The 27,597-nt window shown below is 32.8% G+C and overlaps 1 protein-coding gene across 2 annotated transcripts; it reads right to left on the bottom strand.

Annotated features, from left to right (window-relative positions):
- Positions 1–5,219: 5,219 nt before the first annotated feature.
- Positions 5,220–24,780, bottom strand: LOC145242351 (uncharacterized). 2 transcript variants are annotated; one of them, XM_080105356.1, is made up of 3 exons: positions 24,673–24,780; positions 9,794–9,895; positions 5,220–9,118 (listed from the first exon to the last, which is right to left on the bottom strand). In XM_080105356.1, exon 3 carries the CDS (start codon positions 9,021–9,023, stop codon positions 8,148–8,150), a length of 876 nt encoding a protein of 291 aa, XP_079961482.1. In that variant the 5' UTR covers positions 9,024–9,118; positions 9,794–9,895; positions 24,673–24,780; the 3' UTR covers positions 5,220–8,147. The 2 variants fall into 2 exon arrangements, with proteins under 2 accessions (XP_079961482.1, XP_079961483.1); XM_080105357.1 differs by lacking the exon at positions 9,794–9,895 and having other exon boundaries at positions 24,673–24,767.
- Between the last annotated feature and the right edge of the window lie 2,817 nt (positions 24,781–27,597).

Genomic DNA, 27,597 nt, shown 5'->3' with positions numbered 1-27,597 from the left:
TCGCATAATTTTTATATGCAATATTTTAATAATTTCCTTGCTCGCAAGAATGTGAAACTTTTGGCGTAACATATATTTTATATAATCTCGAACAATATGTTTTTAAAAATTTCAAAACAGGAACATAAAAACAATTAAATTAAAAAATGATAAAAATTGATACAAACGTTCAGAATAGTAAAGTACGGATGCACGTTTGGGGAAGGAGAACTATCATGACTTCATTTTGAAACAGCATTTCGATTGGCTATAATTTTGTGCTTTATTATAATTGTCTTTACACACCTTTATTTGTTGCGTGTTTTGGCGAACGGTAAATTACTTGCTTTTTGAGGGCTAATTAAGTTATTTTTGCACAAACAAGGTGTATTTTTTTATTTAATTCAATATCTAAGGACTTTACTAATTATCTTTGAAATAGACCCAGAAAAGTAATATTTATCTTTTAAAGGATTTTTTACAATGAATTTATTTACCTTCAAAATTTAGGTGAATTGGTTAGCTCGCCCTGAAAACATTTTTCACAACAGTTTTTTCATGTGTACAAATATTTTTTTTCCTTTATGAAATTAACTTTAGTCTTTAATCTTTCAAATACAATCAAAAAGTAGTTGGAAACCTACAAAAAAATTATGATAAATCGGCTTTCAAAAGTAGGTCCCTCTATCTTTATCCACCCATTTTTGCCCGTATCTAACAGTGACTAAGGTCCTTAAAATTATACAACAATAGAACAAGAACGAAGCAAGGAACGACAGTTTATGATAAAAAAAAAAAACAATTTATTGAAAAAAAAGAAGAAAGGGTAAATAATAATAATAATAATAATAATAATAATAATAATAATAATAATAATAATAATAATAATAATAATAATAATAAAAGATGTAAAATGTTCACTTGTAACTGTAACTGCTAAAATTTGTCTCTTTTACCTGGTCAACTGACCATGAGTAACTATCAAAAACACAGAGAGAGAGAGAGAGAGAGAGAGAGAGAGAGAGAGAGAGAGAAAGAGAGAGAGAGAGAGAAAGAGAGAGAGAGAGAGAGAGAAGGGCACACTTACTGAGAGACATTTTTAAAAAAATGTTGCCCATTTATATCTTTTTTGATTTGTGCACAGAAACCACAGTTATTTCCCTTTGACTGTCATATATTTTTTCTATCATTATAAACATATCCTGTTCCTGTTGATGACAAAAACTAATTACGAATGTTTGTTCAAACTTCCTTGGAAGTCAATGTAGATTAGTCTTCTTTTCAACAACAGAATCTCACTTCACGGCCCAGCCCCAGCAGTGGTTGTATCAGAATTTTGGGGGAATTTTTGACACCCCTAGCACAAAACTGTGAATAAAATATACAAAAACTCGTAATTTCTCGTTTTAAAGTGGGTTGTTTATTTTCTTTATGGAATATACTTCCAAAATAAACTATTAAAGTTGTTAAAAAAATAATAGAAATATTATTTTTTTCTTTTAAAAAAAAACAGTGTTTACAAAGTGCAAGCGCGCCTTCATGCAGCCATTTTTTTACGTAATGAAATTAATTGAATTTTACGATATATATTATTTTAATTGGAATTCATTATTGAGATGAGTATTATTTATATTAATTTATTAATATAAATTAAGGCCAGAGGAATAGTTGGCCGAAACGTCGTGAAACAACAACTAATAAAGATGAGAATAATAGTCCGCAATAAATGAATTAATATGAATTTTACGAGTTAATTTTTTTCAAATTTTAAACTTTAAAAATCTATCCAAATTTTTCTATTGGTTAAATTTTTACTATATTTTTAAAGTCAATGTGAAATTTTATGCTCTTTCTAATAAACCGAATATAATATTTTAGACAAATGTTTTTTTTTATTCACCCTGCCCCCCCCATTTTGAAATGTCTGTTAAAATTTTAATAATTAATTTACTCACCAAAGTTTTATATATCACAAATTGAAGATAAAAGATCAATAAATAATATATTGTAAATTAAAACAAAAAAAAGAAGTGTTTTTGGAAATTTACCTGTAAAGTCCAAAGTGTAAAAGCTTTTTTTTTTAAAGCGACGTTGATTTTTTTTTTAATTGGAAGCCTATGTTCTACTTATATTATCCAGTAAGTATTGGACGCTGACGCAAATTTTTTCTATTTCATGCAATGTTTTCTTTTTTTTTTTGGATATTTAAAAAAAAATTCACTCGATAAAGTAGAATTAAAATATATTAAATCAAAAATTTATGTATTTCTTTGAGAAAAGAAAAAAAATTCCTCGACTGCTTTTTTTTTTTTAAAGGCAAAAACTTATAAGTAAAATTTTACTAGTTTTCATCTATGGGGACACATATTTCTTCACGCACAAGGCTACACGGTTAACGCGAATGTGTGGTTCTTACCTCCTTCTGTCCATCCATAGTTCAAAATAAGGACAAACCCCGGTTCGCCGTTTTGCTAACACCGTAAAAATGCTTACATAATGGTGGATTTTTCAAGTAGTTGTTAAAAAAATTATTTTATTTAAAAAATACATGGAATTTAAAATATAAATTTGAATAAATTCTTAACAATAAAGAAGGGAAGTACCCATCGAATAGTATATTTTATAGGTAAGTGATTTTTTTTGGAATATACATATTTTTTTGTAATCGACGTAAGTAAAATTTCGTTGATTTTCTTCAAATCTTTTTTAAAGAAAACCGATGTAAAAAAACAAATATTGCATATTTTGCTATAAATATTTTGAAAATTTGGTCTTTGCTCCTTTAATTGGAAAAACAATTAGGGTTTGAATTACATTTTTCAAGTAGTTATAAGCTGGGAAAGATAGGAGGTCGATTTATTCAATTTTTTATCACGCATTTTTAATGTCGATTTCTGACACTGCTAACATTGCACACATGTTATTTTTTTGTGTGGGGTAAATTTGGACAATAGGTCTACCTCCATAATTTTCTTTAGAATGACTATGTTTATTGGTTTTCGACTATGATGAATAGGAAAATCTCATTCAAATTTTGCAAAGGCAAGTATTTATAGAGATAGAAAGACTTGTACTATGCCCTGCAATTCACTGGCTGTTAGGTTTTTATATACACACGCATGCACACACGTGTGATAAACAAATCTATTTCTCTTCTACTGACACTGCCATATCACACTTTTTTTTGCATTTGTAGGTGGGTATGCTGACAGTGATTATCACAGTAAAATTTGAGGTATTTTTTTCCACATACCCCCAATAAAAAGGGGATTTTCTCCTCTGAAAGCCATTCTTTACATGAGAATGTTAAGGGTGTCTATTCTGAATGCTATTCTTAAGATGGGGAGGTTGGTGGTGTATATTCCAAGCGTCGTTCTTAACATGAGAATACTCAAAGAAGTGAAAAAACTCGTAATTGCTTTGTTTTATACGTGGAAAAATTTAGATAAAACTAGAATTTACTTTATTTGCTTAAGGGTTGAAAAGAATAGGAAGACTTGAACAACAAATTGAAACAGCTAGGACTGCTACGACTGAGTTCGATCACTCTAGACAGTCCATATAGTGAGAATCTCTAAGCTCTAAAACTTCTGCTTTTACTTAGTATTATTATTCTAATGGACCATTTTTCATACTTTTATTAATTCATACTGATTTACGATTTATGCCTTAACCGCCAGTGTCCGCAATTGTTCCAGGACGGCAATGGCCACCACTTTTTTACGAGGGGGGGGACAGGCTTGTGCCGGGCAACGCTGGTTAACATGTCCTACTAGGTTTCTAATAAAGATATTCGTGATTACAATTTTTGTGGCAGATTACACAAGAATTTGCGAATATTTCATAGAAAAACATTAAACATAAATATTGCATATTTATACAAATTAAGATTTATGCTTCAATCTTGTTAAGTAGCAGAATTCCGATGGTAATATGTTAACATGGACTGCAAATACATCGAACCACTTATGCTTAGTAACAGAACAGACGTATATGCTTAGTAGGTCCTTCTTTGGCAAGATTGGTGATTGAGTGGCGAAATACTCTCGATCCCTATATCACATAGTGCAACGTACTACCTATTTTGCAGAAGAGTTTGGTCTGCCACGAAAAAAGCAGCAATCAAAATGATTATAAGAACGTGCCAAAAATGTCAATTTATTGATCCAGTCCACTGGGAGAAGGGAAAAGTAAAAGTGATCAGTAATTGGCAATGATTGGGAATGAACATTACACACTACAGTGCTTACCATTTCCTATTACAGATTGTGGCCCATTGTGGTTTTCAGTGTGATGGCAGTTAGCAGGGCAGCACTCAGTAAGTGTGGTTCGTGAATTGGAAGTGGTCTTTTGTGAACGTGGCCCACCACATAAACTACTCATAGGTAATGGCACAGCCAGGAATTTAAGACATTTGCAGACAAATGAAGCATGAATCTTAGATTTTGTTGTGCATATGTCCTGGCCAGGAATGGCATAGTCGAATGATGCCACTGTACCGTGAAACAATAGGTTAGGATGCGCTGTTTACTACCAGAGACAGTCCACTGGTACAATGTGACCCCAAAATACAGCAATTCCTATTTGACTGCTTTTGTGGAATAATTAAAATTTTCGTTAGTAACAATAAGATTTTTTTTATTCGCTATCTTAGGAGTTTACTTTACTATCGTGTAAATAGTTTCAGAAAACTAATATTTATCTTCCAAGGAAATATTACAATTGATTTATTTAACTTTCAAATTTAAACAAATTTTCGAGCTTTCAGAGTCGCCATGAAGGCATGTTTAATATAATTTTTTAAACGTGTAAAAATACAATTTTTTCTTTAAGAGATTCCCTTTAGGCTTTAATTTTTCAAACACAATCAAAATATAGTCGGAAACTTATAATAAATGATAAGCTGGTTTTCATAACCATGGGCCTATTAACTTTCATCATAAAATGGCACATAACTATACATACATATATATATATATAGTTATGTGTGTGTGTGTGTGGTGTGTGTGTTTACTAGATTTTGAATCTCGCTAGATTAAGCCACTCTGATGAGTCATAGATAACGAAACACGTGTCAGTGGATAATTATATATTAACAACAATATATATATATATATATATATATATATATATATTATCCGCACTTTAATAACAACAGAAGACTTACTAAGGCTTAATAACAACATGCCACAGAAAAATAATCTGCATTTTCTGATGAAGTATATAAGCTGAAAATTTCATCGCTTTTATGTTTATTTTTTTTATAAATAATGATATACATATGCCAGAGTATAATACTCTTCATATGTAATTTTCTCTGTATAAACGTATATAATTCAAACAATGTTTACTTAAATATAATATGCATATATGTAATGTTCTCATTAAGTAGTAATCAATAAACACAATAAAAATATTTGAACATAGTGTTTATACATGCTGGTCTTTATGGTGCTTTCTGCTTCATCTCGTCATTGAAGTGTGACCTAGTGTCCGGGTATCCTCTTATCTAAGATGAATAAAACTTTCCACGCATTAAATGCGCAAGGAGACGTTTGCTAAATTTACTTAGGAGAGAATGTTATTCAGTTAATTACTTTTTTAAAATTAACTTTTTAATTGAAGAAATGAGTAAGGTTGACAGACACGCATTTAAATAACATTCGCTGAGATTATAAATTTTCTACATGATGGATTGTATCTCATCCCCATGGCTTCTCCTGAAAAAGACTGATCTGAAAATATTAGATTTCTCTCGCTCGATAATGTAGCGTCATTCATCATATTTTCGTATTGTCTGACTTTTGTTTGGTTTATGACGTTAACTTCTGTTCCTACCTTGTTACTGATCTTTCAATCAACCCTGAAAAGTGTTATATTTTACAGGTTTTTGTTGTTTTAATGCACCTAATTTGTCAAAATTCATACTAGCTAACTTAATCCCTGCAAACATAGCATTGCTAATGCGTAACATATGTCAGAACAAAGCATTTTTCATATGAAATTGTCTATAAAGTTATACAAATACAAGACTGTTAACTTGAATATAACTTCTCTCATCAATGATTCTTCTCATATGTATTTTCAAATTAAAACGTTGTAGAATGTGATTAAATATATTTAAAACAGTAGAGATTAACGTCGTAATAGTTGCTCAAGCTAGAATTCTCTGCAAATGTCAATCGATATACTTTAGCTGTACAACATTTCTCTGAAGTTTTTATAAGGTATTTTAATATATATCAACATAATCTCTATATAAATAAAATGAACTCATCTTTTCCCGTGTGAGAGTGACCTTAATTCCTATTAAAAATCAAGGCATTACATGCAAATGTAATGTGCACAAACTGCAGCACACGATCTGAGGTGTGCTATAGGACTTACACTTCCTCGATAACCGAACATTCCTATATTTTTCCTGGCGAGAGTTCACTGCCAAAATCGGTTAGATTCAATGGAAGTTGCAACCCTGCTCCCCATTTACACTGCATCTGATGCGTTCACAAGGAACAGTACGAGGAAACACCGGTTTGGAATCGTACAAGGGTATTTATGCCGTTTTTTTTTATCTTCGTCCCCGGATTTATGCTTTCTATTTTTACCCTATTTCGGGTAAATATATAAAAAGAACATGCGATTATTATTATTGTTTTCGTTTTGCTTTTTTTAGTTAGTATAAGACATAACCTGCAGGACTAACCAGTTCTTACTTCCGGTTTTAACAACTCTAACCTTGAAATATAACTATACCTTTATTTATTATTGCTTGCAACTAAACATTTATTTTTACACAAAGAATTAATTCTTTACTGTTTATTATTACAACGCAACGATATCGTGAATTCACTTGCATTACACTTAAGTTAAAATTAAAACAAATAAATTCATTTAGAATTCGAGAAAACAAATAAATTCATTTAGAATTTGAGAAAACAAAATATTCAATTAGAATTCGTTCACCGTGGAATTGATATTTGACCTAATTCACTTTTTAGTTCATTCATCATGTTTTTTTCGTTTTCTTTTTTTTTTTTTGCGCTTTTGCCTAAATGATTGGAGTTCGAGCCCCCCCCCCTCAAACTTTTTTGGGATTTTTTAAACACCCGGCCACTGCCGGACCGTCTGTATTGCATCACGTTCATTTTTTTAAATTGTTTTTTTTTCAGTATTTTTTTTCTTATTTGTTTGTTTTTATAATATTTTAACAGGGTTATTACTTCGATTTGTTATCATTTTATCCCCTCCCCCAACCACACACGCATATAAAAACCCGGGCAACACCGGGTACCCACGCTAGTTAAAAATAAAGTGTCTCTTTTATTTTACTCTAGTTAGTTTTAAGAAATAAAGGAGCTTCCTCCTGCAGCTTACATCGACTTTTAATTACATTTCGGGGCTATTTTATGAACAGACAATACTCTTTTTTTAATACATTTTGCTACAACTTCGTTTCTATGTATTTTAAAGACATTTTCATTAGGCCATTTATTTTTATCACAATCAGTATAATGTTTATTTCCATCAGAGATCGTGTCGTCATAAAACCATTTTTAAGATCCATATCAGTTATTATTTTTCCCGATGAATGCTATAAGTGCCATAATCATTTGGAACAGTTGCATCAATAATGATCACAGTCCTTTTGGGTTGTTCTATGTTTGTGTTTTTGAAGCAATGGTGACTAAATGTATTCCTTTATAAGAGCAGCATATTTTTTATGCAAATATATATTTTAAAAGGTGTCAAAGCTGATATATATAATTCACGAAAATAGACCAATGTGCTGATCAGAGTGTTCTCATGTGTATTTTTAAGCTAGAATTCTCTGAAAATGCGGGTCATCATATTTTCCCAAGTATAAGAGTGGTCTTCCAGAGACTTTGTCTAAGTTTTTTTTTTAAAGATATTTTTATGAGATTAGTTGCCTCCAACCACAACCAGTATAATGCTTATTTCCTTCGGGGGCCATATAATTTTAAAGTCATTCTTCAAGACTTGATATTTCGTAATTTTTCTTGCATTTGACCATAGTCGTTCAGAACAGTTACAATCATGATGAGAGCAGTACTTTAAAGTGGCATCTGTTCACAACTCTTTCAGTGGAGTTATAAACACACCTTGTTGTGGCAGACCTTTTAAAGGTGTCAAAAGCATGTTCCTATACATCACAAAAATAGACTTGCTGACCAGTGTGCACTCATGTGTATTTTTAAACTGGAATTCCCTGAAAATGCTAAGCCACACACTTCACAAGAAAAAGGTTTCTCTCCAGTGTGTTTCCGAATATGTACTTTTAATGAAGACTTTTGCGAGAACGAAGATCCACATACTTCACAAGAATATGGTTTTTCTCCACTGTGTGTTCGCATGTGTTTCTTTAAGCTAGAACTGTGTGAAAACGTCGACCCACACATTCCACATGAATAAGGTTTTTCCCCAGTGTGCGTTCGCATGTGTTGCTTTAGTTTAAAATTCTCAGAAAATGTAGATCCGCATAGTTTACAAGAATATGATTTTTCTCTGGTGTGTGTTCGTGCATGTCGTTTTAAATCAGAACTGCTGGAAAAATCAGATCTGCAAACTTGACATGAAAATGGTTTTTCACCAGAGTGTACATGCATGTGTCGCTTTAGTATACAGTTGTTGGAAAATGCAGATCCACACACGTTACACGAATATGGTTTTTCCCCAGTGTGTGTGCGCATGTGGATTTTTAATTTTGATTTCTCTGCAAACGCAGATGCACAACATTTGCAAGAATAAGGTTTCTCTCCAGTATGTGTCCGTGTATGTAATTTTAATGAAGAATATTGTGAAAAGTTCGATTTGCATATTTTACAAGAATAAGGCTTTTCTCCAGTGTGTGTTCGCATATGTATTTTTAAAGAATCTGTGCGTGAAAATGCCGAACCACACACTTCACAAGAATATGGTTTTTCTCCGGTGTGTATTCCTGCATGTCTTTTTAAAGCAGCATTGCTTGTAAATGATGATTTGCATATGTCACAGGAATAAGGTCTCAGTTTTGCAGATGTTGCCATGTCTATTATTAAATGTTAAAATACTGATTCATTCTTGTCTGATTATCATAATTTTACAGCAGTAGATATAACCTATTTTCCAATATAACTGTTACCTGTGAATAAATAAAATATATCATTAAACAAATCTTACACCAAACACAGAAAAAATCACATGAACAGACATTAAATTTAGAACATGAAAACATTCATGTGAAACGATTTAATATAAAATAATTGACACAATGCATTAATCTGCCTGCTTCATTGTTCATACATGCATTAAAGTTTTATTCCATTATTCAATGAAAATCTATTGTTTCAGTATAAACATTTTTACTTGGTTAACTTTTCATTTTAATGCACAGATTAATAGTTAAATAAGACGTCTAGTACAAAAGTGATTGATGATGACCCTCACAAATGGTGATCTTACTTAGAAAAGATTAGAATATTTTGAATGATTATTCTACATATATTTGCAATATTATTTTTCTGCCTTTGGTGGATCTCAAAATAAACGAATAATGCAAAATTTAAATATTCTGTATCTCATAATTATTGTTTAGTATAAATCAACTGAATTTCAAAAGATTATTTCAGCTTTTGATTCGGAAATGTTTTTCCATGTTCTACAGTTGCATTTGAAAGTTTCTTGATTTTCATTGTAAAAGAAATACATTTTTGTAACATAGATTGAGAAAATTCTAATTTGTTAATAAAGATTTAAATAAGTTTTTTTTATTTTGTTCAGAAGAATATATATTGGTGTAGTATGAAATAAAGTTTACCTGATATGAAATTTCTGTATGTAGCTGGTCCTTCTGAGAAGACAAACATTTTCTTTGTACTTTATATTTAGTTATTTGTCTTCATTAAAATACTTTTTTCATCTAAAAAAACAATGTTCATTTTTTTTATATATGTAATGAATATATGAACACCATTTATAAACTCAATTCATGGATAATATGAACTTTAACTTAGCACATGAAAACAGCACATTATTGCCATTAATATATATTAATGACTAAAGCGTTAATACAAATCTATTAATACAATATAAACATTATCTCTGGATTAACTTTTCATTGCATAGATTAAATAAAGCTAAAGAGTTGAAGCATAGAAATATAAAGATGATTGAAAATGATGCTTACAAATCTAGTTCACTAATCAGAAAAAAAAACAGAATATTGTGGATATGTTTATGTAGCAGTCATAAATAGGGACATTTATTTTCTCTCATGGATAAATTTTCCTGTCCGGCACCAAACTGAAAAATCAGCTTTTAGAGTGGATGTATTACATCTGTCCCCTAAAGAACTTCTTCAGCCTCTTTGGGCATCACAATCGGTGAGCAGAAAGAAATCTGGAAGGAATGAAGAAGTTATCCCTTCTTCATTCTGTCTCTAACAAATGGACGCACTAGCATTGACAATTTTTGCCTGAAGATAATGGCCGATCGACTTGTGACCCCCTAAAGATGTTTTTTTTTTCATTTTTTCCAGTTTAAAAAAATCCGTTTGCTGTTGAGTTAAAACGTTTTCTTTTATCAATACAATGTTTTTATTTTATATGTCAAGGTGCATCTCATAATTTCTATAAGGACGCAACATAAATAACATAGGCTTTCTGTGTCAAACAAACTAATAAAACATATGGACAAACATCTTACAGTATAACTTGATGCCTCTGTAAAGTCTTGAGAGACAGTGGATACCCCCAGTAGGGGCAGCTGCGCATGTAATTGTGAGGCAAGGGTTGCGCAATTACCAACCATACCTCTCCTGAATAGACACTGTTTGAGTCCAGTGGCAAGGAGAAGTCCAAGTCGACTGGAAACAATACCAAGATAAGCAAAGAACACATACAGCACCTGGAAGTACCAAAAGGTCACCCATTTTGTACTGACCAGGTTCAACGTTGCTTACAGCATAACAAACAATAAAACTGGTGAGACTCCCAGAAAAAACATGAACATAAAACTCAGACTCATTCAGCTGACAACAGTCAAAACAAAGAAAATAAAGAAAAGCTTTTCAACTCAAAAGATTAGAACTAGAAACTGGAATGGAATAGTTAGCAATGATAACCCATTTTTACTTAACTGAAGAAGAAAGAAAACATTTTTCTCTCTTGTTGAAAACACACATACAGAAACACACTAAAAGATATTTGTCATACCAGAGATATCTTCAAATAAATTTGCGTACCTTTTTTTTCTGTTTACGGAAGTACAATAAAAAATAATTGTTGAAAGAGAAAGGCTCTAAAACAAGTTGTTCTGCATTATAAAACAAAAAACAAATTATTTTAATCTAAATTATTTTTCATTCACATTTTTATTCCAGAAGAAACTCTGTTTTTTTCCTACAAAATAAATTTTCTTTTCATGAATATTTTTAAAGGCTACTTCATGAGCACAAAAGATTTTTATTTCTTGTATACACAAGAATACATTCACACTTTTTTTAATCTTTTTCTGTTATTTAACATATATCCATAATTATCTCTTCGGGGAGAATCTCAAAATATATTTTCACTGTCATTTTTGCTCTCAAATTTGTTGTTTGGACAATGTTTTTTCATTTTCTTAACTTTGATTATTTGGTCTGTTTTCTATATATGTATATATAAGACACATATATTAAAAGGAGTGCTGTTTAAAGATAGCTAACCTCAGTAGTTACTATATTATAAATTATCTGTATTAATTAATATAGGCCAGTTAACCACAAATAGACATGGCTACATGACTATATTTAAAACCATTGGGAGCCTCTGAAATTAAGTGATAAAATCTCCCCATCAATGCCATACAAACAAGGAAAGACTGTGTTTCTATCCTAGTCACTTTTATGCCGAGACACATAGATGCAAAAAAGCCATGTAAGGTTTAATAAGATTTACGTAATCAACCAATCCCACACAGGATTTTGATTCATCTCTGCACAATTATAAGAATTTCTTCAAACTAAATTTGGTTGAGGCTTACTATCAAATCCCAATGAATTCAGGTGACATACTCAAAGCTTCATTAACATTTGTTGAAGTGTTTGAATTTTTGGTTATGCCTTTTGGTTTGAAAAACAGGTCTAGTACCTTTCAACATTTCATGGACAAAGTAGTGCGAGATTTTGACTATATAAACGCCATTCTCATGGTAAGTGCCTTACCTGAGAAAAATTTCACTCATCTACGGCTTGAACAATGTCACTAATGCCAGATAGACATTAACTATGTTAAATATGCTTTCAGTGCTTCTTCACTAGTTTTCATGGACCATATTATCAGTCCTGGATGTACATTCGGATTACCTTAACAAGTAAAGGTTCTATAAGACTTTTAGCTACCCACTTCACTTCCACAATTAAGGCACTTTCTTCAGTCTGCTTAATTACTACAGATGCTTTCTCCCACAATATGCAGATCTCCTGTCTTCTCTCTGCGACCTGTTACATAACAGGAAGAAAAACTAGTAATGATATCTTTACTCACACATTCTCTGTCAAATGCCTAGTTTTCACTGCTCGTTGATGCATCAAGAACAGCTGTAAGTGCAGTGTTGCAACAGCAACTACAACCTCTCGTATGATTTTTTTGCAACAACTAAAACTAGCTGAACGATCTTATATGACCGTGAACTTCTGGCAGTGAAACACTTTCAGTCTGCACTTGAGGGTCATCAATTTGTGATGTACACTGATAATCATCTGCTTACATTTACACTGCATTTTCAGCTGGACAAATAGTCTCCTCACTAAATTTTTCACTTGTTTTTCAATTTACCAATGATATCTGACAGATCTCTGGTGAACAGAATGCAGTATTTGATTACTTGTATCGCTTTCCTATGAATTCTCTGTTCTCACCTTCGGATATCAACATACAACAGGTAGCCTTAGACCAGTCACATCAGGTGTTTTTGAATCTGTCAGTACCTGAATTTGAAACTTGCAAATGTACATACCTGCCTGTGCTCACTTCAGACACACAGATCATCTGAGAGAAAGTTTCACCTCTACTTTTTTTTCTGTTGAATATCATTTGGTTGTCTTTGATACCTCACACAATCTTGCACATCCAGGATTGAAAACAACAGTGAAACTGATTTCTGCTAGATTTTCCTGGCCAAATATGAGGTGCAATATCACTAGCTACACGTTTCTGTGTATCTTGCCAAAAAATAAAGATTCAAATGCATATTCATAACATTCATCATCCAGATGCTCAGTTCAGCAATGTTTATATTAATCAGATTGGACCATGCCCTGTCAGTCATATATTTACTTATCTTACTGTATAAACTACTTCACATGATGGCCTAAAGCCATCAACATAAAGGATATTTTGGCTGAATCCATAGTGTGAGCCCTTATATCAGGCTACATATTGCTTTATGGAGTTTCTACAACTATTACCACCAATCATGGTGGACAGTTTGAATTACACCTATTCTCGGAACGTTCCAGTATTCAAGCATATCTTTATGACTAGCTTTCACCCTGCTTCTAATGAGGTGATAGAACATTTGCAATGGCAATTAAAATCTGCATTGCATGCTTATTCTGACCAATAGTGATGGAGTGAATATGTACCTATTGTCCTTCTTGGCTGTCATGTAGCTATCAAAGAGGATCTTGGAAACTGTCCAGTTGAATTCATTTATGAATTAACTTTACATTTGTTGTGCGAGATTCTGAGTCTAATAGATTTAACAGCAACAGACAGTGGGATTATTTCAGTAATCTTCCACTTATGGAAGTTTGGAACACACCGTAACTGATTGGTAAAATTTCCTGACACTTTTGTATATCCTTTATATTTTTTATGGTTTTGGTAATTATAGAATCATACAAAATAGTGTTTTATGTTGCCATAGTTTAAATAACATGGCGACAGAGTTCATCTTATCATGGAATCAGTAAACTATTTAATTAAGATATAAACCCACACCAAAAAAATGGACTATTAAAAAAATCATATGGTAATCTTGTAAAGAAGCTATATTTAAAAAAAAAAAAAACAAACGAACAAAAAACAAAAATATATTTTTGTAAACCGCTCATGTAAGCTTATTAGCGTCCTGTCCTAACTTATGAAAAATGAACGAGTTTTCGGGGGAGGGGGGGGGTGAAAACGAATATCACAGTTAAATTTGTTTTATGATATGAAGAAATTACTAAGTGGTTAGAAAGTGGATGCTCATTTTACATTAAATTTATATAGTAAAGTGATACCCCACTTTTTGAAAAAGTAATTTCCTCATATCATGAAAACTACTAATCTGCCCTAAATTTAAATGTGATATTCGTTTTCAGCACCACCAAAAACCTATAGAAGTCGTCATTTTAAAGTTTTGGGGGAGAGTTGGAAAGAAACTTGACATTGACTAAAAAATTTAAACAATTAAAAATCTATGTTGTAACGAGACATTTTGAAATAATTGAATTTTAATCGTATTAATCTTTTAAAATTTAAAAATTAATTAATGTTTAGGAAGTTTCTTTTTCTTAGCAATTCAACTGATTATAATATATATATTAATTAGAAAAAAACGCTATTTAAAAAAACAATGATATAATATTTATATGATTTTATTAATTGCAACTTCAAGGTGAGTTTTTGTTCAATATGTGTATTTAAATTTTTAGAAAATAAATATTTTTTTACTTAGTTGAACTCTGATATTTCATAATAAATAGAAATTTCGATAGATTTAAATATATTTTGTTCAAATTTCAAAAAATAAATATGGGGGAGGGGATGTGCACTAAAAAAAATATTTCCCCTCGTATATTTTACAGAAACTGCATTTTATACGTAACTAGCGGGGCTACCCAGCATTGCTCGGGACCGTATACACAATGAGAAAATTGAATTTGATTTTGTAATATATCTCTTATTTTTATGAGAGGAATTTTTAATGTTCATGTATCATTTGCTATTTCGAGCAAAAGAATATTATACCTACCTAAGATGGGAATTACACGTAAGAAATAATTGTAACTTACCTAGGGTAGGTAATTTACAGCATGTATATGAAATAGTTTTACCTTTGCAAGGACGGGTAATATACAACACATTTATCTCATCAAATCCCAAGCGATGCCAGGTATTTTGCTAATATATATTCTCACCTATTTCATTCAATCCCGGGCAACGCTGGGTGTTCTGCTAATATATATCTCAATCAATCTCATTAAATCCTGGGCAACGCAAGGTATTCTGTTAGTATATATTTCAATTAATCTAATTCAATCCAAGGTAATGCCAAGTACTCTGTTAGTATATATTTGCATCTATCTCATTACATCCCAGGCGACCGTGTATTCTGCTTGCATGCATCTCATTAAATCATGGGTGACTCCAGGTAATCTGTAAGTATATATGTGGACGTATCTCGTGGATTCCAATAATTCTTGGATTGTTACAAATTTCGACAATATTTTTCATAATTCAACCCACATTATCTTCTCCCACTTACTAAAATAATAACTTTAATGCATTGCACATTTCATTTTTCATAATTCTTGGATATGTTACTAATTTGGACAATTTCACGACTGAACCCACATTATCACCCCCTCTTACTAAAGTAATAACTTTGATAGATTGTCTGGGCTGTTTATTTTATTACAAACACACCAATAAAATAACTCACATTTCATCATTTTTGATAATTCTTGGATATGTTACTAATTTCGACAATAATTTTTTTCTATTAAACGACACAATCGGCCTCACCTATCTCTAAAATAATAATTTTGATACATTATTAGGGCTGTTTATTTCATTACTAAAACACCAATCAAGTAACTCACATTGCATCATTTTTCATAATTCTTGGATATGTTAGTTATTTCGACAATCACTTTTCTTAATTCAATCCAAATTATAGCCCCGCTCTTACTCAAATAATAATTTTGATACATCACCTGGGCTGCCTTATTCATTACGAACACATCAATCAAATACCTCACATTTCATCATTTTTTATAATTCTTGGATATGTTACTAATTTCGATAATTATTTTTATGATGTAACCCACATAATCGACCCCCTCTTATAAAAATTATAACTTTGAGACTATATATGGGCTGTTTATTTCATTTTAAACACAAATAACTTACATTTACTCACTTTTCATAATTCTTGGATATGTTGCTAATTTCGACAATCGTTTTTCATAATTTAACCCATATAATCCCGTTCCTATTACTAAAATAATAACTTTGAGACAAAGGAGGGCACTTGCATATTATAACAATGATTGTATATTATTCTATTGACATTCGACAATGAAGCTACATCCAAGGGAGATCACTTGCATATTATAACACTGATTGTATATTAATCTAATGGTATTTGACAATGAAGCTACATCAAAGGGAGGTCACTTGCATATTATAACAATGATTGTATCTTTATCTAATCTTTTCGCCAATGAAGCTACATCCAAGGGAGGTCACTTGCATATAATAACAATGATTTTATATTCCAACAATGGTATCTGACAATGAAGCAACATCCAAGGGAGGTCACTCGATATATTATAAGAATGATTGTATATTAATCTAATGCTATTCGACAATGACGTTGCATCCAAGGGAGGTCACTAGCATATTATAACAATGATTGTATATTAATCTAATGGTATTCGACAATGAAGCTACATCCAAGGGAGGTCACTTGCATATTATAGCAATGATTGTATATTATTCTAATAGTATTTGACAATGAAGTGACATCCAAAGAAGGTCACTCGCATATTATGACAAAGATATTATATTATTCAAATGAAATTCGACAATGAAGCTAGATCCAATGGACGTCACTTGCATATTATAACAATTATTGTATATTATTCTAATGGTATTCGACAATGAAGCTACATCCAAGGCAGATAACTTGTATATTATAACAATGATTGTATCTTTATCTAATGTTATTTGACAATGAAGCTACATCCAAGGGAGGTCACTTGCATGTTATGACAATGATAGTATATTACTCTAATGTTATTCGACAATGACGCTACATCCAAGGGAGGTCACTTGCATATTATAACAATGATTGTATATTATTCTTATGGTATTTTACAATGAAGCTACATCCAAGGGAGGTCACTTGCATATTATAACAATGATTGTATATTAATCTAATGGTATTCGAAAATGAAGCTACATCCAAGGGAGGTAACTTGCGTATTATAACAATGATTGTATCTTTATTTAATGTTATTTGACAATGAAGCTACATCCAAGGGAGGTCACTTGCATATTATTAAAATGGTTGTATATTAATCTAATGCTATTCGACAATGCAGTTGCATCCAAGGGAGGTCAAGTGCATATTATAACAATGATTGTATATTATTCTACTGGTATTCGACTATGAAGCTACATCCAAAGAAGGGCACTAGCATATTATAACAATGATCGTATATTACTTTAATGGTATTCAACAATGAAGCTACATCCAAGGGAAGTCACTTGCATATTATAACAATGATTGTATATTAATATAATAGGTATTCAACAATGAAGACAAATACAAGGGAGGTCACTTGCATATTATAACAATGATCGTATATTACTTTAACGGTATATTCGACAATAAAGCTACATCTAAGCAAGGTCACTTGCATATTATAACAATGATTGTATATTATTCTAATGGTATTCGCCAATGAAGCTACATCAAAGGGAGGTAATTTGCATATTATAAGAATGATTGTATCTTATTCTAATGTTTTTCGACAATGGAGCTACATCCAAGGAAGGTCACTCGCATATTATAACAATGATTGTATATTATTCTAATGGTATTCGACAATGAAGCTAGATCCAAGGGAGGTAAGCTGCATATTATAATAAATGAAGTTATATTAATATACTCGACAATGAAGCTACATCCAAGGGAGGTCACTTGCATATTATAACAATGATTGTATATTATTCTAACAGTATTCGACAATGAAGTTGCATCCAAGGGAGGTTACTTGCATATTATAACAATGATTGTATATTAATCTAATGCTAGTTCTATGTCATACAATCCCGGGCGATGCTGGGTATTCTTCTAGTACATATACATCAATTATATCCAATCCTGGGCTACGCCACGTATTTTGCTAGTACATATATCCAGCTATGTAATACAGTCCCAATCGACGCCGCGTATTAGGCTAGTACATATATCAACTAATCTTATCCGATCCCAGGCGACGCTGGGTATTCTGCTAGGAAACATTCAATGTATTTCCAACCACGTTGTGTAATCTGCTAGTACATAATACTTTTATATGAATTCCTTAAGCCCTTCCTCCTTAACTGAAGATTATATAAAAAATATAACCTCCCAATACTAAGAATGGCTTTATGAACAATAATGTTTTTATTTCAGAATTTGGAATCAGCAGTTTAGCGATGTGTGATGTTTGGAATATTACATCTTGTCTCAATATAATAAACTATAAATATATAATATGCATTTGTTTTTTACTTGGTCTTTTGGCTAAGATCAAAGTGTAGTATCTGTTCTTAGAATCCATCTTTCGCCCCCGCCCCTAAGAAAATAAGTCAAGCTTTAGAGAAACAAACGTCACTCGAAAATAAGGATGGCCTTCTAATAATAATGTTTTTAGGTCAGATGTGATTTTTGGAATATGACATCTTGTCTCAATTTACTAATTGATAACTATAAATTATGCATCTTTTTATAATAGAAGATAATACTCGGTAGAAAATTAAGCTGTTACTTGGTCTTTTGGCTAAGATCAAAGTGTAGTATCTGTTCTTAGAATTCAAGTGGTTTCATCTATGCCCCCCCACTTAGAAAATAAGGTGGAGGTTATACCTGGGATCTCAAGCTGTAGAGAAACAAACGTTACTCGAAAAGAAGGAGGATTTATGCCTGGGATGTCACCAAATCCATTAACTCACATTTCGTATTATATTAAAATGTGTAAGTATACGGATGTAGTGAAACAAACGATGATTAACTCATATTATGCCTCCCACCTTTCCCTTCATACTCGGCTATATGTAATGTTTTAGATTTAGAAATGCATTGTTTACATTTTAAAAATAATAAAACGATTCTCGTCGGTTAAAAAGTTCAATCACTCATAATTTTATTTCCCCGCCTTCAATTTTCGTGTAAATTTGGGATTCTACGTTTTGAAATGCGATAATTACGTTGGTACTAATTTTTCGACTCGGAAATTAATATTTGACTCTGGGTTATAATATCAAGTTATCCTTCGAAGGCAGTTATTGTTTGAATTAACAGCCACCATTACAGCTTGCTGACGTCAGATCACGTGATATGACTCAGCGTTTTTTTTAAATACTATAAATATCATTAGAATCGATTTAAAACGATAAGAATTACATAATGTTAAACCTTAAAATGTCACTTTTTTGGCCGCCTCTACAGAAAAACGTTCAGCTGACTCACTTTGAGTGGGCCGTTTGAGCCAAAATTTTGATATTTGTCGTACGGAGGGTCGAGCTTAAATATGATACCAAAATTTTGAATTTGTTTGTGTCTGTCAAAAGTTTTTAGCAGACATACAAACATACTCACATACACACATTTTCACTTTTATATATTAGACTAGCGGGGCTACCCGGCGTTGCTCGGAATAATGAGAAAATTTAATTTGATTTTGAATATATTTGTTATTCTTAGGAGAGAGGAATTTTTAATGTCTATGTATCATTTACTATTTCGAGCAAAAGAATATTTACCTACAGGTATTACACGTATGAAATAATTGTATCTTATCTAGGTAGATAATTCACAGCATGTATATGAAATAATTTTACCATTGCAAGGACGGTGAATATAGAACACATACTTAAAATAATTTTACCTACACTAAAACGGGTAATTTAAATACATATATGAAACAATTTCACAAGCGTTTTCACCTCAAAACGGACATTACACTATCCAACCCAACCCCTAAAAGAAAACGCAAGAGCACGTTTAAAATTAAGATAATCATGGTTCTTCCTACCCACCACTACAACCATCACATCATTCCTAGATAATAACATAAAAATTAAAAAAATATATATATAGATTACTCCCTAAAGAAACTGTCCTAGTAAACTTTCATAGAAAACCAACAATATATATGTATTAATCTAATTTTGAGATCGTAAACTGTTTAAGCCATATCCAGAATCGCTTGAAAAATGAAGGAATTTTTAGATAGAAAATTGTTAAAGTCATTTACCGTACAGACTTTATACGCTGCCACCCTCATTTAATCCAGAGCGACGCTGATTATTTTGCTAGTATATATTTGCCCCTGTCTCATTCAATCCTGAGCAATGCCAGGAATTTTGTTAATATATATTTCCATCAATTTCCTTTCTGGGCGAAGCTGAGGATATCGCTAGTAAATTCCCTCACCTATCTTATTCTAGTATTCTGCTAGTGTATATGTGCAGTTATCTAATATAATCTCGAGCGACACCAAGTATTTGTCTATTCTGTATTTGTACCTATCTCATTCATCCCCAGGCGACGCCGGGTATTCTGTTAGTATTTATTTGCACCTGCATTATTGAATCCAGGGCGATACCTGGTATTCTGCTTCTATATATTTCAACCTATATCATTCAATCCAGGGTGATTAAGGGTATTCTGCTAATATATATTTCCACCTATCTCATTCAATCCCAAGCAACGTCGGGAATTTTATTAGTATTTATATTCTCACCTACATCATTCAATCCCAGGAAATGCCGGGTATTCTGCTAGTATCTCATTGGATCCTATGCGCCCGTGTATTCTGCTTGCATACATTTGCATGTATCTCATTCAATCTCGAGTGACTCTGGCTAATCTTTTAGTATATATTTTTACATATATTATTGAATCCCATCATTCTCGGATATGTTATTAATTTCGAAAATCATTTTTTATAATTTAACCCACATTATCGCCCCCCTCTTACTAAAATAATAACTTTGATACATTATCTTGGCTGTTTATTTCATTGCAAACACACTAATAACATAACTCACATTTAATAATTTTTCATTATTCTTGGATATGTTACTAATTTCGACAATCATTTTTCATGATTTAACACACATGATCGTCCCCCCCCCCATTACTAAAATAATAATTTAAAATATTGTCTGGGCTGTTTTTTTTTTCATTAAAAGCACAACACTAAAATAACTCACATTTCATCAATTTTCATAATTGTTGGAGATGTTAGTAATTTCGACAATTATTTTTCACAATTCAACCTCCATTATCGCCCCTCTCTTACTAAAATAATAACTTTGATACATTGTCTAGGCAGGTTATTTCATTACAAACACACCAATAAAATAACTCACATTTCATCATTTTTTAAAACACTTGGATATGTTACTAATTTATACAATCATTTTCAATGATTTAACCCACATTATCAACCCACTTTATTGAAAAATTACCTTCAATACATTCTGCAAGTATATATTTCCAGCAACGTTTTATATGTCGGGCGATGGTGGGTACAAATATCACCCAATTTTCTCTGATCACAGGTGATGCCGAGTGTTCTGCTAGGAAACATTCCATGAATTGTATCCAATCCCGGGCCATGCTGCATAATCTGCTTGTACAAGTCATGCTAGTGCTATGTCATACAATCCCGGGTGACGCTGGATATTTTGCTAGTACATATACACCTATTTTATCCAATACCTTCTGCTAGTACATATATCCACCTATGTAATAAAATCCCAGGCAATGTGGGTATTGTGCTAGTACATATATCAACTAATTTTTTCTGATCCCAGGCGAGGCAGAGTGTTCTGCTAGGAAACATTCCATGAAGTGTAACCAATCCTGGGCCATGCCGGGTAATCTGCTAGTACATATGTCATGCTAGTGCTATATCCTACCATCCCGGGCGACGCTAGGTATTTTGCTAGTATATATACACCTATTTTATCCTATCCTAGGCTACGCCGCATATTTTTCTAGTACATATATCCACCTACGTAATACAATCCTGGGCGATGCCGGGTATTTGGCTAGTACATATATCAACCAATTTTTTCTGATCCTAGGCGACGCCAAGTGTTCTGCTAGGAAACATTCCATGAATTGTATCCAATCCCGGGGCATGCCAGGTAATCTGCTAGTACATATGTCATGCTAATGCTATGTCATACAATCCCAGTCAACGCTAGGTATTTTGCTAGTACATATACACCTATTGTATCCAATCCCAGGCTACGCCGGGTATTCTGCTAATACATATATCCACCTATGTAATACAATACCGGGTATTTGGCTAATAACTATATTAACCAATTTTTTCTGATCCCAGACGCCGCCAAATCTTCTGCTAGGAGACATTCCATGAATTGTTTCCAATCAAGGGCCATGCTGGGTAATCTGCTAGTACATATGTCTTGTTAGTGTAATGTCATATAATCCCGGGCGACGCTTGGTATTTTATATACACCTATTTTATCCAATTCCAGGCTACGCCACGTATTCTGCTAGTACATATATCTACCTATGTAATACAATCCCCGGATGACACCGGGTGTTTGCCTAGTACATATATAAACCAATATTTATTGATCCCAGGCGACGATGAGTGTTCTGGTAGGAAACATTCCATGAATTGTATCCAATCCTGGGCCATGCCGCATAATTTGCTAGTATATATGTCATGCTAGTGCTATGTCATACAATCCAGGGCAACGCTGGGTATTTTGCTAGTGCATATACACCTATTTTATCCAATCCCAGGCTACGCCGAGTATTCTGCTACTACATATATCCACTTATGTAATACAATCCTGGGCAACGCCCGGTATTTTGCTAGTACATATATTAACCAATTTATTCTGATCCCAGGCGACGCCGAGTGTTCTGCTAGGAAACATTTCATAAATTGTATCCAATCCCGGGCCATGCCGCGTAATCTGCTAGTACATAGTGAAACAAACGTCACTCGGAAATGAGGAGGAGGCTACGGCTGGGAGGTCGAGCTTTAGCGAAATAAACGCTACTCGGAAATAAGGAGGAGGCTACGGCTGGGAGTCGAGCTTTACTGAAACAAACGTCACTCGGAAATGAGGGGGAGGCTACGCCTGAGAGGTTAGCGTTAGAGAAATAAACGTCACTCGGAAATGAGGAGGAGGCCGGGCCTGAAGGTCGAGTTTTAGAGAAACAAACGTCACCCGAAAATGAAACGTTTAGCGAAGGAAATGTAACACCAATTCTACAAGTAATTTTAGCTAATTCAAGCGGCCTCGGCCGTCCCCCCACCCCCACCCCTCCCTCCAGTTTAACAGATGTAGGTGGTCATGTGTTAATAATACAGAAAAGAAAATGGCTGTTTATTTTTTACTGTAAAGATAACGATCGGTCTTGTAATCGGTGAATATTTTTAAGCTTAATTTTTTCCCCTCCTTATCATTTTTGCTTGACATTTTTCGTTATACTCTCGTATATTTACTATTTTTAACCCGATAATCACGTTGGAAACATTTACATAAAGTGTAATATTTTAATTTGTACGATAATGACCATAAAGAGTCTCTTAGTGAAACGATACAAACGTCGCAATTAAAGCGTGCTGGCGTCAAGATCACGTGACATGACTCAGCTTTTATTCAATTATGTATGCTGCATTGCTGCACTTCCATTTCTTGTTCTCTTTCGGTGAAGGAGCAGTCCTTCACGATTGAGACAATTTTTTTTATTTTTGTATCTTTTCTCCACGTTAAAAAAACGACCCTGGTGTCTAACTCTGTCTCGTGGGGAGGAATTGTAAATAGGTATAAACAAACAGAGAATCGATTTAAAATTATAAAATTTACGTTAAAATGTCACCCCCCCCCTACAGAAAAACGTTCAGCTGACCCACTTCGAGTGGACCGTTAGGGCCAAAATTTCGATATTTGTCGTCCAGAGGTTCGGGCTTTAACATGATACCAAATTTGTGAATATTTTTGTGTCTGTCGAAAGTTTTTAGTGAATATACAAACATACTCACATACACACATTTTCGCTTTTATATATTAGATTTCATTCTAAAATAGATAAGTATCGAAAATTTCACGAAAATCTGACCGTTAGTTGAGTTTTGCTAGATTTATTAAATACGGGCATATTTTCAGGTTCGAAATGCTCACTACATGGGAACGTTATTTTAAAGCACCAATTATGTAAACATGATTTTCGTCTCGCAATTTCATTATTTTTGTACGATGAAAAAAATTTTTGTTAATTATTTCTAGTTTATATTGCCCTTCTTTTAAATGGTACAACAGTGATATTGATAATATTAATTTATAATAAAGTTACATCGTGCTACATATGGGGGGGGTAATTCTGTGGTGACTTTTGGAGGTGTCTAAAGTACGTAATATTGTTTTTGTTAAAACGACATATTAAAAAAAATTGATCAGTCGACTATTTTAACAAACATCGCTTTTTTTTTCAAATGTTATTGTAATCAAGTAAATGCAATTCCATAAAAACACAAGCATAGAAAGACAATCTAACCCAAGCAAAAAAGAACACGAATCGACTAATTATGAACTTTCTCATAAACAAAATTAAAATTGAAGAAAATCAAAATTTTAAAAAGACATTTAACGTTGTAGTACTTACAAAACTTACCTTTCAAAACGGAATTTGAATGCAAAATAAAAAAAAATCTCTTTTCTTTGTTCTGAATTTAGAATAGAAATGTTGACTGTTCAGTCTGGTGCCAGTAATGTGAGCAAATTACGGTGTAGCGTATAATTTGGTTACTTAAGTTAAAATGTCCACCTCATTTTTGTAGAGATAATTTTATTCAAAAACAAAAAATTGTTGTGAATGTAATTAATTCTGAACATAAAACGAATCGATCATTTATGAAACAAAAAGAAAAAAAAATCAAATGCATAGAAAAACATTGGTACTCGTACAGGAGGGGTTTGTATTACTGTACACATAGATTCGAAAATGTTGTCAAAAAACAAATATATAACAAATAAATGTTATCAAAGGCAAGATAAGTTACTTTTCTACCAAACTGGATATATTTTTCGTGTTTTTATTCAATGTAACATGTTTATTCAGCTCGAAAAGCATACAGTGTTTACCGATGTATTGGAACATTCAAGATGGCGTCTGATTCTTTCTTTAACACGGTAAGTTTAGGAAAAGGTGTTATAAATAAAAAACCGAATAAAATACTGTTAAAAACTCGCTCAATATATGTTACAGTGACATAGGTTGACATATATTCGGCGGGTTTTTAATAGTATTTTATATAGTTTATTATTTATAACACCTTTTCCCAAACTTACGGTGTTAAAGAGGGTGTGAGACGCCATCTTGAATTTTCGAATACATCGGTAAACACTGTATGTTTTTCGAGCTGAATAAATATGTTACATTGAATAAAAACACGACATGATAATAAGGTAGATAATATTATTTTTGCTTAAAACGAAATATTCAGGTAAACTTGTCGAAAGATATCTCTTTTGGAGTTATTTTAAGAATGGAATGGAAATTTAAATTTCGTTCTGTTTTACTCTTTTTTTTTTAATTGCGCATGTGCTAACAAAATCGAAAATAATCGATAAAATATTTTTTTAAATACATTTTAAAAATTTATAGCACGACCACCGATACGACGTGCACAATTTGCAAATATAAGAGTTTTTATACAATAATAAAATTTGGGGTGCAAGAAAATGTTGTTAGTATGGTCTGGTTGTCCCACTGGAGTCTTACCTGGTAAGAGTTGCTTTTAAAAGGTATTATTCCCAACCTCCCCATGTTAAGAATGGCTTTCGAAATAAACACCCTTTGTCAGTACTCTTGAGAGGGACAACCAGGCCATATTGACCGAAGATTTAAGTAGGAGGTTTCTAATATAACATGGTGTATTGGTGTATTGCCCGAAACGGCCATATTTCCAAAGAGTGCCAAACATTGTGTTCTTTTACGAAGAAAAGTTGAATGTGCCACTGCGCAAACTATGTTCATTGTGTAACCAGCTAAAAAGAAAGGGAATAGATGCTGTTTCGATATAAGTGAGAGGAAGGAGACATTTAAGAAATCTAAACTTCCTTATTGGAAAATTATATTGTTTGTCAAGGAATTCTTAAGTAAAAGTTGGGACCAGAGCAATTTGAAAAAAAAAAAAAATGATTAACACGGAACGAAAATTAAATTTCGATTCCACTTTTAAAACAACTCCAAAACTGAGCACTTTCGACAGTTTTTACCAAAAATTCGTCTGCTTAACAAGCACCAAAAATCATTTTTGCTTAAAACAGCACATTTAAAAATCGATTTGTCTTAACTGTAAGAAATTTAATCATAGATAATTTAGAACTTGGCAGAGAGAAATTGGCACAACGAATGAAAGGCAAACTTACCTGGTATGATGAAAAACCAGTCGTCTTTCTTTAGGGCTGCAAAATTCGTTGCATCTTTTTGCATCTCTGTTGAGTTTGATAGTTGACTTCATAAGAAGTGTAAGTTGAATCTCTACTGAGTAGAGTTTAAAGTTCTTGGTAAGGTTCCATTTAGTTATGGCTCCAGTTGAATGAAGGCAGATATATCCGACGAATAGAAAAATACAATGTCATCATTATTAGCTGATGTAAGTGGACCATATAAGGTCATTAAAAGAAACCTAATTGATTAGGTAAAGAGTCTCACTGTGGAGGGAAGAAAAGATGCCAACCACCCTAAATGACACCATGGGTGATAAAAAAGAGAGACGCCGAAATGGTATCTTACCTCTCAAAGAAATACAAGAAAGTAACATGCTAGTGATTTGAACACCAATGTTCAAATTTCAATCCAATAATCAAAAGGGCTGTAATCGAACATAGCATTAATTCATCAACCCATGAAAGTTCGCATTTCAATCATGCATAATGTGGGGAAAATGGCTTACTGTACGAACGTCCTCGTGTCTGTCTGTCCTGTGAGTCGCACATGTCGAGAAAGAAAGAAAGAGTCCATCATGGCGGCTGTTACGTTTTGTAGTGTACAAAGTCTTGTGGGATCACGTGTGCGTGCCTTATAAAAACAGGTCACTTGTCGGTGGGAAAGGAAGGAGAAATTATTTGACATTTGAGAAGTGGCAAAATCAGTTGAAAGAATTTGTGTGAGCAGTGATTTTTGCCTGTTGATTGACTGCAAGCTATTTCGGCCCATTTTTTTGCAATGGACAAGTTTGATCTAAGATTGATATCATAGTTCGATGGCTCCTCCGCCGGATCCTCGGTAGTTAAGTGGTGGGAAAAAGCTGAGCTGGTCTGCCGGCTTTGCAAAATAAAGGATCCCACGCTTGTCATCCCATTGAGGCTGACCAAGGGGGCATACTCTGTTTATCAACAGCTCGGGGATGAACCAACTCTGGAGGAGGTTAAGGAGGCACTATACGCAGCCTTTGCTATGGACCCTTTTATTGCCTGAACGGCAGCTTGGGTTGGATGAGACGGTGGACATCTACCTGGCAGATTTAAAGAGATTAGCTGCGCCGTTTGGTGGAGTGACTGAACACATATTAATTTGTGCCTTTCTCACAGG

The sequence above is a fragment of the Euprymna scolopes genome, chromosome 21, assembly GCF_053919585.1.
Source record: "Euprymna scolopes isolate OS-2025 chromosome 21, ASM5391958v1, whole genome shotgun sequence".
Classification (NCBI taxonomy): Eukaryota; Metazoa; Mollusca; class Cephalopoda; order Sepiida; family Sepiolidae; genus Euprymna; species Euprymna scolopes.
Note: the sequence above shows the minus strand (reverse complement) of the source record. Positions and strands in the feature narration are given on the sequence as shown.

Excerpts from the sequence above, each read along its gene's own strand:
- LOC145242351 (XM_080105356.1), bottom strand. The coding sequence starts at position 9,023 with ATGGCAACATCTGCAAAACTGAGACCTTATTCCTGTGACATATGCAAA.